This window comes from Kwoniella dendrophila, chromosome 4 (genome assembly GCF_036810415.1).
Source record: "Kwoniella dendrophila CBS 6074 chromosome 4, complete sequence".
Taxonomy (NCBI): Eukaryota; Fungi; Basidiomycota; class Tremellomycetes; order Tremellales; family Cryptococcaceae; genus Kwoniella; species Kwoniella dendrophila.
Window position 1 is genome coordinate 336,006 of NC_089479.1, and position 12,658 is coordinate 348,663.

Here is a 12,658-nt window from a genome sequence, read left to right on the forward strand (position 1 = left end):
ATCAATCTTGCGAACAATGTAGAATACATTTCAAGCTGTCGTTGTCGTCTTCTTTGATTATAATACCCTATTCTACGTGTATGTACTGATGATGTTCAGAAAGATACTGTAATGCAATAGGTTTTCGAAGATGAAACGAAACCAAAGTAAAAGGGGGTATTACATATTACATGTGTTACAGAATTATGAAAAGTGGAGGATTTGATCAATACACTTTATTGTTATTTGTGGGGCACCATACTAGCATAACACGCTAAAGGTAGCCACATTAAAATTACTTATGGGAAATGTGGCTTTGTTGATGTCGATCACGATTTATCCTTGTCAAAGCGAATATGAAGCATATGGTACATACATCACGAGTCGACCCTTCCCGGGGAGACGATGGCGGCTAATTGGTATCGGAAAGATGGAAAGTATGCCAAGATGAAGATGCTGCGTAGAAGCGATGAAAACACAAGAACGTTTCCCTCCCTTGGCCTCCAGAATTGATGGTTAGCAAGCTTCGCTAGGGAGGAGCAACAGTTTTGTCATGCACACTATGGAAACATGGAATGGCTATTCAGCGTCAATCACCTCGCTCGTAAAATCAAATAGAATACCATACCCTCGTACGTAAATAAAACGTATCCTGATGAAACGTAGACCGTCAGCGGCTGACAGATACATCAAGCATAGCACAAGCAGGATGGTGTCACTATGATATGAGTCGACACATGTCTAATGGTGATAAGTCAAAACTGTCTTGACCTGGAGAAACGTTGATTTATATACATGTAGACAGGCTATCAATATAAGGTTATCACATATCGGGATCATACTGAGAAGATAGCACTATTCATCATGCTGAATGGTGCCATAATGTTCAATTCGGTTAAATCCGAAATTACGCCATGAATGGTCTATCTGGAGCTTATTAATAATAGTCAAAATAATCAAAGTCATTTGACAAGTGGGTTCATTGGGTTCAGATTCTCAATCACGCAAGATTACAAGTATGATTTATATTTGATTGACTACACTGAACTTCTTGTTTAAATTTCGACTCGTAGACTCATAGATAACGCTATTATCGGACCCGCGTTGTCGGCTCTTCCACAATAATGCAATATGACGCCTTATCTCGAACACTCAAGATTATTTGATCAGGTCAAATAAGCGATCAATTTGATGTTGTTTAGCTTGACTGCCTATGAATAAGCTTTATGGTGTTCAGTGCATATATGCATGGTCTTCAATTTCCATCTATCAACTTTCGTTTTTAGTGAATTATTTAGCATCGTTGTAGATTATTTGACTCCATAGAAGTAAAAACAATCAAAATTGTAAACAACATGTCACCAGCACCGATATTACCTGAAAGTTTAGACTTGACGCACCATTTGGCCAAGCGGGTTAGAGGGGTACAGCCAAGTGCTATGAAGGCTTTAGGAGCATTGGTAGGAGATAAGAAATTGTTGACATTGGGAGGAGGTGAGTCGATGCAATACAGAAATGATTCTATCCTTCTCTGGGGGTGTCGAATTTATGCTGATCTACCAATCTCTATAGGTACACCTCATCGTACGTTTTGGGTTCTTATCAAAGCTCCATATAAACATGTATGAAGTATAATCAATGACTAATGATTCGGATCCTCATATAGCTTCTCTTTTCCCTACGAACCATGCTACATTCACATTACCAAAATTATCAACTTTGAATTGAGATGTACAAGATTGGCAACAAGGTCAAGCACCAACTGAACAAATCCACTTAAAGAAAACTGGTCCAGGTACAGAAGATGATGAAGGCGGTATATTAGATTTAAACGAAATCTTACAATATGGTTTAAGTAATGGTTATCCTGAATTAATTAGACAATTAGAAGAATTAAATTTACATTTACATGGTAAAACCATTTCAGATTCTAGTGTTTATGTAACTTTGGGAAATACAGATGGTAAGTTTATCTGATTACAATCAACAATTTCAAGAAGAAGAAGAAGAAGAAAGGAAGAGACAGAAATTGTGATTGACAGGTTACATGATGTGAATAGGTGTTTCAAAGGTTTTCCAGCTTCTTGTCGAACCTGTAAGTATCTCATTTCAAGTATAATATGCGATGAATCTCCTCTAAATCACTGGACTAACCTAATCTGACTTGCAGGACATCGATACAGTCTTAACTGAAGAATTCTCATTCGCATCCTCTCTGAACTCTGCCAGAGCTAAAGGAGCTAAATTATATCCCATCAAGGTGGATGGTCAAGGATTGGTACCTGAAGACCTCGAAAGGGTATTAAGTACTTGGGATGAGAAGACTCAAGGTAGAAAACCACATCTCCTTTATACTATTCCATGTGGACAAGTGAGTTTACATCAGTTACATGTTCACACACGAAGTAATACCGATCAAATCATCTACAATCAATAGAACCCTACTGGATCGACACAACCTCCAGAAAGATACGATGCGATCTATCGGATTGCTCAGGAACATGATGTGATCATTATGGAAGATGATCCTTATTATCGTAAGTCCGATGTCTTCATGTCTTATGGGAACCAATACCCCAGAAAGATAAATCACTAATATACTATGAATGCATATAATAGCTCTTCAATTCGCAAATTACGAACCTGATCTTGAAAAAAGAAAAGCTCAATTGAAAGAAGCAAGAGCCAAATTACCTACTGCACCAGAAAATGCAAAAGATGATGATATTCAAGCTGTAGCTAAGGTATTCAATGATTATGCCGGTGTCAAATCTTATTTATCTCGTGATGTTGATGGAAGGGTTATCAGAATTGATACTTTCAGTAAAGTTTTCGGACCAGGTGTGAGACTTGTAAGTATTACTATATTATTTGATGTAACGCCGTGGATATTGAGTAACTGACAGGTGTCTTATAGGGTTGGATAACAGCAAATTCAACATTCATTGAAAGACTTCTCAGAATTGGGGGTGAGTTCAATCGCTCCGTATGAGATTGAATCGAGTGAAGCTAATCACCAAAGTTTACAGAAACCACTACTCAAGTACCTAACGGTCTCAGTCAGTCTGTACTGGCATCATACCTTTCAGACAGACACTGGGGTATTGCTGGATTCTTCCGATGGATGTGGGGTGAGCTCGCATTCAGCAAACCAAAATTAAATTCATGTTCTGAAGATATTCGGCTAATTCTTGTGCTCTGCTTTAGGTGTAAGACTTGAATATCAACACAAGAGAGATTATTTCCTTGATAATTTAAATGAATATGTACCTAAAGAATTAGTTACGACTGTACCATGTGGTGCAGGAATGTTCCAATGGTTACGTGTTGATGTCACTTCACATCCAAGATACCGAAAAACATTAATTGGTAATTCATCTGATGCAGCAATAAATCTAGCTTTAGATACTGTAGGTCAAGAACCAGAGATTGCACCTGGTTTAGAATTAAAATCATCATCAAAATCATCAGAACAAGAATATACATCCAATACTGGTGAATTAATTGATGAATTATTTAATCATTTGATTGAATATGGTAAAGTAGTTGTTTTACCAGCAAAAGTTTTCATAGTTGAAAAACCTGGTGTAGATCAATCTGAAGATCTTAACTTCTTTAGAGCTACAGTATGTTCAATTTCCTGATTTTATGTAACCTTTGATCAGTGCAGTGATTGTACAGCTAATGGGTATTTTGAATTAGTTTGCAGGGGATTTGGAGAATATCGACGCTGCTTTGAAAGCATTCGGAGATTCTATTCAAGTAAGTACCCACATAGTCATCTCCTATTCGCAATTGCCTGCTGATATTGTGTTCTTATAGGAATGGTTTCAAAAGGGGTAAACAGCTAGATGAACATCTCGTGCAGAGCGGGTCGTTCAACTTATCAATAGGTTTTGACACTTGAAGCAGTATTTACTTATAACAGTTATGTATGGATCTTGTATATCGGATATTGTGTATTTCCTTTGGGCATATATTTTCGTCATTGTTTTACTCTCTTCTGCCAACCTGAGCGATGGCATTTCCAAATGATCAGTGAAATTGGATGACTATAATGGTCCAGAACTCTATCGACGATATAACGTATGTTATGATTTGTTACAGGATAGCGTCTGATGATAAACGATGCGATTGACCTAGGCTTGTATCACTCCCTCATACACTGATGTCTTCAACCTCATACCAGTTATAGGGATAGAAAGATCCTGAATATACAACTCTTTACATCGATGAACAGCGGTTGACTCCCAGTCGTGATCAAGTAGTCAAGTCTTCAGCTTTACATTTACAAATTCGTCGGTTGAAAAAGAGAGTGTTCTGTATCCATATAAAGGATGAACATTTTCACAGATGAGAGGCCGGTATACCGATTAAGAACGAAGAACAGCGGACTCAATGACCGCTTACCGATAGCTCTGCGATGTACTTTATGCAGTACCGAAAAGATTCATCATACTAGTACAAAAAATGGAGAGACTGGACCGTCAGGCCGATACAGCTTTCTCGCTCACCGAAAACGCTTGAGATTAATGAAACAGCCACTAAAAAGAACAAAGCGTGAATATGAAACACTGGACCAAACAATCCATTCTTCGTTTTGCTCTTAAAGCTCGAGTTTGACCATAAGCTTGGTTTATCTATGACATATATGGCTGATGTTAGTCTTTCTCAGGCAGGAATTAGTGCGGAGAATGATCTTCCGTGTGTTTTTCCTCACATCATTGAAACTCTGTTTCATGAAGGTGCATGAAAACGCTTCGATTGAGGCAATCATCTTCGTCCTTGTATGTAGTATGCTCCTTTTCGACCGATTCCTGAATTCGGCCGAAAGCTGTATCATACTTTGCTAGGTGTGAACTCACCAAAATATTGTATTTAACCATCAGTAACTTAGTACAGCTGAACCATAAAACCGATATTTCAGGCTAATAACTGTATTTCCTTCTTTTATCAGAGAGCTAAAAGCGACGATACCGGCGGCGGCTTCGGTGATAATTTTGCGACCAGTAATATTAGTCTTAAATCAGATTCATTTGATTCGGCACCATATGGCGCGGTTCTGGCAGGTAGGACCCCGAAAATTTCTCAGAAGTCAAGAGTACTCTGGTCTCTCAGTTGGCAAACAGATACCGAAAGAAGATAAGGTGAAAAGGGATTCACTAAATTAATCTCTTAGTTCAGGTTATTCATTATATTATCGGTTGTCGGTTGAAGCCGTACTTGAAAATAGACTTAAATGTCTATTTACTGCTATGCAACCCCATCACAATGCTAAAATGTGAAGTGATCATATTAATGCCACATCATATTCGTTACTATGTCACTTTTGTGTGGCATTCTTTTTTCTTTTTCAATATTTGGCAAGATACAGAGATGCAAAAGAGTATGCAATTCATTATATCAGGTGGGAAGATATAAAGTGGAATCATTATGTTTTTCTCCTTTTTTGCGCTATGAAATGGGAGTCCTTGAACGTATGATCACGGGAACAGAAGATTAGGTGATGCATACTTCTTGGCGATCATTTCTCGTATTTCTTTGATCTGCACAAACACCGTCTAAAGGCTACAGTACTTTACATAGAGTATGTGAAAAGCGTAAAGTGTGAATTCATAAAACATTCCTTGGCAAGAGCAGCCAAGCTTTGAAATCGTGAGAGTAAAAAGAAAAAAAGGTACATGAAAACGGAAATTGCAGATCCACGATAGTTGGGCTCCATCCAATCTTGTTTCATTCCTTTTGACAAGTCTTCAGAAACAAAATTGATTCGTATATCAGAGATAAGCTGGAGTCTTGAGGAACCCACCCCCTTCTTCGATGTTGGGGTTGTTAAATATCTAGATCTCATGGGGTTCGCATAAAGATGCAAAAAAATATGTAACATGAGATCTCGCCTGCGGTTGCAGAGATGAAAAGTGAAACGAGGTCCATGAAAATCAAGTACGTATATAATTATGTAATTCGTACCAAAAACCTCAAATATAAAGATGTGATAACGAGCTAGAAAGAATTCGATAAAAATGGAGATGTGAAGATATGGTATTATTTTTGCGGCAAAACAGTTTAAGCGATAATTTCGAATGATTTTAGGCGATTAAATAATTACATCCCGTTTTTATTCTCGTCTTGTAAACGGATGCAAGGTAAACATCTTTCATCCCATTATGAGAAAAGGACAGGAGATACTAACTGATGCTAATTGCAGACTAAAATCCTGTTATCAGGTTACAGCAAAGACTTGTCAGGTAATGGGAATTCCTCGGGAAAGGGTTTCGTTTACAAGGCAAGAAACTCGGATCAAAAACCTGAGACTTCCGGATTATTTGTGTAGTTTCTGGTTTGATTGTTTGTTCAAGTCCATAACATATATCCGTACGTCCCAACTTGGTAAAGATATATTCCGTGAGATCGTACATTAAGTATCTCTTTACATGCTGAACTACCTACCACTATGCATACGTTGTGTTCTGAGAAGGGGATCGTAATGAAAATCTGAATGAGGCATTAAACTTAACGGTCGCCGGCGGCTGCTTAATGAGTCGAAGACTTACAAAAGTGCTGAAAAAAGTAATTTAGTGAAAACAAAACGCCACTTCTGTCATTTTTGGAATGATATTTCAGATATTTTCGAATTTTCAACTGACAACTCAGATAGCAGGATTCGAAATTTCGCATGAGACCGATATACCTGTATTCGGTCGGCCGCGGATGATATGGTTAAATTTCGATTGTTTAACACCTCATACTGGTGTGCTTGCTTATGAATATGATCTTCATGCCATCTTGAGTGATATTGATAAGCACGTCCTCGTCGTCTTGAATGTCGTCTTGAAATTAACACCGAACAAAAGACAAGTAAAATGCTATTCCGTGACCTTTGACCGAAGATGGAAAGGTCACCGATCTCCTTTGGATGCTATTATCCTTATTACCTCGCTGATCTTCGGCATCATATATCGCTTTTGTCTCCGGAAATCCGCCAGATATTTGCGCAAAACCAGTGCATATAGACCAGTTCAGTGGACGTTTCACCTTCTTGGCACCAGTTAGGTCTGCTTGACCATGCAAGCGTGACCGAGCTAGACGTTTTCAAAGCGAAGCCAAAACTGCCACAGATATTTCCGTATACAAACAAAAATGCAAACAAACAAAACATGATGTGATACGCTTGACCCCGCGGATCAAGCTGGGAGCCTCAACGATTTGCAAATACACAAAAAATCCCTATTCCCATCATTAAGCGAAAAGACAAGTTCGTCATCAAACAGGAACAATCGTTATGCTGTCATAACCACGAGGAACAATTATCCTAGTTCCCTATCGGGAACGAAGTTTCATTAAATTTCCCCTTGAAAGTGGCTTGGGCTTGTACGTCGTTTTGATACTAAAATTTCCAGAAATCTGAATTCACCAACCAAACGAAGAAAATTAAACAAAATTTCAATGTGCGTTGTACTTGAACAGCCAATTAAGAGCAAAGAAAAGAATGCGTAATCCCCATATGATCAAAGAATCATTGCCGAGAAAAATGATATTTCACCTTTGGATAAAACGATTTTTAGCTGATTCTCGGACAATTTCCCTATATACAAGATCCAAAACCTGCTAATCTTCTCCCTATCCCCTATCCCCTTTGAGGAATCATCTTTTAGCAAGCCAACTCTGGTTTTTCCCTTAGCTTTTGTTGTTGCGTTTTGAATCAATCTTTTTAAGCACAGTTAGTTGATACCATAAATACATACAGCAATTACATACAAACAAACCAAATCAACCTATTCTGGCACTACCGATAAATTGCTTTACACTATTTTTACCCTTTTTAGCGTTGATTCCTTCGGATATTCTGCCTTTGATCCATACTAAAACCTTGCTGGAACCCTTAAAAGAGTATGATGAAATGAATCCCCTTTCCATCTTTTACCCCTTATGATGCCGTCAATCATGATACTTCACATTTCCGCGGCCATGGTTTAGTTATGACCACCGTATGAGGCGGTTTCTTATGTATGTAGCCTTGTTTTCTTGCATGAGTAGAGTACTTGTATGGGATAATCCAATCATATCAGGAGTTAAGTCATATCCGATTACGGCCACTTCTCTATATCTTGTTTTAATAGGGGTCTTCCAAGGAGAAAAACAAGGGTAGACGACGAAGACCTAATTGGCAAATCCAAATAATCAAATCAAATAATCCCAATATATCCCAGGTTTTTTTTTTCCCTCACCGTAGATGGTTTGTTAGGTAATAAACAAACCCCCAAATAGTACCTAGCTCGGTCAAATCCAATCAAATCTCTCACTGATTAAATCTGAATCATCACCAAACAAACCACCAAACCAACAAACCGACCTAACAATACATAACATCACCCACTATAGGTTTATCACCGTGCGTAAGAGAAAAAAAAACCTCCCTCCCCGTATCATAACCATACACACAAAGCTAAAACCCCCTTTTCTTTTTTTTTCTTTCTCTCTCTCTTTCTCTTTCAGATTATATAACATCTTCCTTTCTTCTTTTTAGTTTTATATCCGTCTCATCCGTATATAATAAACTTGTTCTTTTCCCCTCCTTCTTTTCATTTATTTTTCCTTTCACCAGGTAAAATAACTCTCTTCGATATAAAAGAAGTGGTCTTCTTTATATTAGGATTCTGACTTACTCCTTCCCTCCCTTTTCTATCAGAATCCTTCTTTGACCCGCTTCTAGGCAAATCTCAAACCAGCCAGTCTCAAACAATATCATCAGCCTGCTCGACAACAACTAAACACACATAGTTGAGGCGAATCTTTTTAATAACATCCCAAAATTCATTATCTTATATAGATCTATTTATAAATATAATTTCCCCGTAATAATACAAACAAACCAATCTCACATCCCCACATAAACAACTCCCAATATGTCTAACTTGAATGAAAAAGTTGGACATACCGAGGAGGCTCCTATCAAGTAAGTGCTCTCGACGCTTCCGCCATATCACTGTTTTAGATGCTTACTAACTAATTGCTTCACCTCGTAGGGAGTCCTCTATCGAGAACAAAGTAGCCGGTGATGCTCCAGGTAAGTGGAGCGGATCTTATCAACCCTGAGGTCGTCGCACGTGCAAGAATCAACACAACTGACAATTTCCCATTCCTTTTCACAGCTGTGGATGCCGCTCCCGAAAAGAAGAAGAGAGAATACAAGGAAATGGAACACAAGACTGAAGGTGATCTCCACGCTAAAGTTGACATGAACACCGTAAGTACATAATTCCGTTAAGCAAGCCACCTGCATTCCTTTGTATGTCATGGGAACTATTCTGATATAAACCGCATCATAGATTCAATTCACTGCTACCGATCTTTACGACAAAGAGAAGGTCGATATCGAACACGTTGTCATGGAAGAAGTCTTCCAACTTCTTCAATGTGACGAAGGTGGTCTTACCGAAGCTGAAGCCACCGACCGTATCGGTATCTTCGGTCCAAACAAACTTGAAGAAAAGAAAGAAAATGTCTTCCTCCAATTCTTGTCATTCATGTGGAACCCTCTTTCATGGGTCATGGAAGGTGCTGCCCTTGTCGCTATCGCTCTTTCCAATGGTGGTGGTGATCCCCCCGATTGGCAAGATTTCGTCGGTATTGTTCTTTTACTTTTGATCAACTCTACTATTGGTTTTGTTGAAGAAAGAAACGCTGGTAACGCTGTTAAGGCTCTTATGGACTCCCTTGCCCCCAAAGCTAAAGTAAAGAGAGATGGTAAATGGAGAGACATTGAATCTGCCGATTTGGTTCCTGGTGATATGATCGCCTTCAAACACGGTGATGTCTGTGCTGCCGATTGTCGTCTTACTGAAGCTATTGATGTTTCGTAAGTTGGAGTTTTATTTTACACTTATTTCAATGCTGACCCATGTTCTCCAAATAGTATGGATCAAGCCGCTCTTACTGGTGAATCTCTTCCTGTATCAAAGAAACTCGGTGATGAATGTTTCTCCGGTTCCACCTGTAAACAAGGTGAAGTCGAAGCCGTCGTCATCTCAACTGGTCCAAACACCTTCTTCGGTCGTGCCGCTACCCTTGTCGGTCAAGACAATGATCAAACCGGCCACTTGCAAATGGTTTTGGCCAGAATTGGTACTTTCTGTCTTGTTTCTATCGGTCTTTTCGTCCTCCTCGAAATTGTCATCCTTTACCCTAAATTCCACTACTCATACAGAAGAGGTCTTAACTCTATCCTTGTATTACTCATTGGTGGTATCCCAATTGCTATGCCTACTGTCTTATCAGTTACCCTTGCCGTCGGGGCTCAACAACTCGCCAAACACAAAGCTATTGTCACCCGTATCACTGCCATTGAAGAACTTGCTGGTGTAACCATCCTTTGTTCCGATAAAACCGGTACCCTTACCACCAACAAACTTACCATTGATAAAGAAAACGTCAAATGTTACTCCAAATGGGATGTCGAAGGTGTCTGTCTCCTCGCTGCCTACTGTTCAAGAACCGAAAACCAAGATGCTATCGATGGTTGTGTCGTTGGTACCCTCCCAGACCCAAAAATGGCTAGAGAAGGTATCGAACTTCTTGACTTCAAACCTTTCAACCCTGTCGACAAACGAACTGAAATTACCTACCGAGACAACCGAGATGGTGGTAAACTCAAGAGAGCTACCAAAGGTATGACTGGTATCATCATCGAACTCTGTTCAAGAGGTAAAACTTCTGAACTTGAGGATCAACTTGAAGCCGATGTTGAAGAATTCGCCCGAAGAGGTCTTAGAGCTCTCGCTGTCGCTTACGAAGATGTCACCGGTGATGCCGCCGACTCTGCTGGTAACGGTTTCGAACTTGTTGGTCTCCTCTCCATCTTTGATCCTCCTAGATCTGATACCAAACAAACTATCGATGATGCCATGGCTCTCGGTGTCAAAGTTAAAATGGTAACCGGTGATCAACTTGCTATCGCTAAAGAAACTGGTCGAAGACTTGGTCTTGGTGACCACATGTACCCAGCTAAGGTTCTTAAAGATGGTCCAGTCGCCGGTGGTAAACACGCCAACTTAGATGAAATGATCATGGATGCCGATGGTTTCGCCGGTGTCTTCCCAGAACACAAATTCGAAATTGTCAAGAGAATTCAAGCTTTAGGTCACTTATGTGCCATGACTGGTGATGGTGCTAACGATGCCCCTGCCCTTTCAAGAGCCAACGTCGGTATTGCTGTAGAAGGTGCTACCGATGCTGCCAGAGGTGCTGCCGATATCGTCCTCACTGAACCTGGTCTTTCAACTATCGTCCACGCCATCTACGGATCTCGAGTTATTTTCCAAAGAATGAGAAACTATGCCATCTATGCTTGTGCCGTTACTATCCGAATTGTCGTCTGTTTCGCCATCATGTCATTCATCTGGCAATTCGATTTCCCATCATTCATGGTTCTTATTATCGCCGTTCTTAACGATGGTACCATCATGACCCTCTCTCTTGATCGAGTCTTACCATCTACCACTCCAGATTCATGGGATCTTGCCGAAGTATTCGCCTACGGTATTGGTTACGGTCTTTATCTTTCAGCTTCCACCATTGCTCTTTTCGCCGTCATGCACTCCACCAACTTCTTCGAGAACAAGTTCTCAGTCGAAGCCATCAAGGAAGTCAACGATCCTCGAGGACATATGGTTATCTATCTCCAAGTTGCCATTATCTCTCAAGCTCTTATCTTCGTCACCAGATCTCACGGACCTTCATGGACTGAAAGACCCTCAATTGCTCTTATGCTTGCTTTCTGTCTTGCTCAATTGATCTCTTCCATCATTGCCGCCTTCGGTAACTGGGGTTTCACTCAAGTTCACTCTATCTCTGGTGGATGGATCGGTATTGTCTGGGTTTGGAACATTGTTTGGTACTTCCCTCTCGATGCTATCAAATTCCTCATGAAAAAGACCATTATCGCTTTCCTCCAAAAACGAAAAGCTGCCAAAGCTGCTACTCCAGTTGTCGATGAAAATGGTGAAAGACTTCAAAGAACTGCTTCAAGACACGAATCTTTATACTCCAACAGAACCTCATTCTTATCAAGAGCCGCCAACAGACTCAGAGGTGGTGCCAAGATTTCAATGTCACAAAACGAGTTACAAAGATTCTCTTCAATCCAAGCCCAACAATCAGGTGCTGCTCTTACCCGAGCTCACTCAAGACCTGCCGCATAAACAGTTTGACTGTCTTATAACGGTTTTGTTCTCCCTTCATTGTAGCCAAGACTCGCTCCTCCTATTCTCCTTCCCGCTTAGCAGTCTTTAGGTGAATCTTCCTACTCTAGAGCTTCGACAACCGCATAATATTCTTGACATCCTCATATCATAAACATCATTGCATTCTTAATCACTCGCATTTCGAATCCTTCTTCAAACTCCTTAACCCCTTTTGATATATTTCCTTTATACGAGTTATCCGTTCCTTGTATTTTTGAAATATAAAATTCTTTAATTCGAATAAATCAAATCAGATACATAGTATTAAATTAATATCTATAAATTATAGCTTTTAGCCTTTCTGTTTCCGTAGTTCGTGTCGCAGTAGCTTTTTTTTTCTTTTTCTTAACGCATAGCAATATTTAACAATTAAAAACATTTCGAATGCAAATTTGATCGGATTAGATAGATTATTGTTGCACTACAAGCTGCACTTT

At 39.6% G+C, this 12,658-nt stretch overlaps 2 protein-coding genes across 2 annotated transcripts; both read left to right on the forward strand.

Annotated features, from left to right (window-relative positions):
* Positions 1 to 1,334: 1,334 nt before the first annotated feature.
* On the forward strand, positions 1,335 to 3,822 carry L201_003266 (uncharacterized protein; the record flags this gene model as incomplete). The annotated part of the gene is made up of 14 exons (XM_066219022.1): positions 1,335 to 1,362; positions 1,452 to 1,473; positions 1,552 to 1,563; positions 1,646 to 1,710; positions 1,775 to 1,942; positions 2,040 to 2,074; positions 2,150 to 2,350; positions 2,417 to 2,516; positions 2,599 to 2,831; positions 2,897 to 2,948; positions 3,009 to 3,110; positions 3,187 to 3,605; positions 3,682 to 3,741; positions 3,802 to 3,822. 14 exons carry the CDS (start codon positions 1,335 to 1,337, stop codon positions 3,820 to 3,822), a joined length of 1,518 nt encoding a protein of 505 aa, XP_066075119.1.
* Positions 3,823 to 8,885: 5,063 nt separating this feature from the next.
* L201_003267 (plasma-membrane proton-efflux P-type ATPase) lies at positions 8,886 to 12,179 on the forward strand (the record flags this gene model as incomplete). The annotated part of the gene is made up of 5 exons (XM_066219023.1): positions 8,886 to 8,935; positions 9,006 to 9,046; positions 9,132 to 9,226; positions 9,309 to 9,838; positions 9,896 to 12,179. 5 exons carry the CDS (start codon positions 8,886 to 8,888, stop codon positions 12,177 to 12,179), a joined length of 3,000 nt encoding a protein of 999 aa, XP_066075120.1.
* Positions 12,180 to 12,658: the final 479 nt, after the last annotated feature.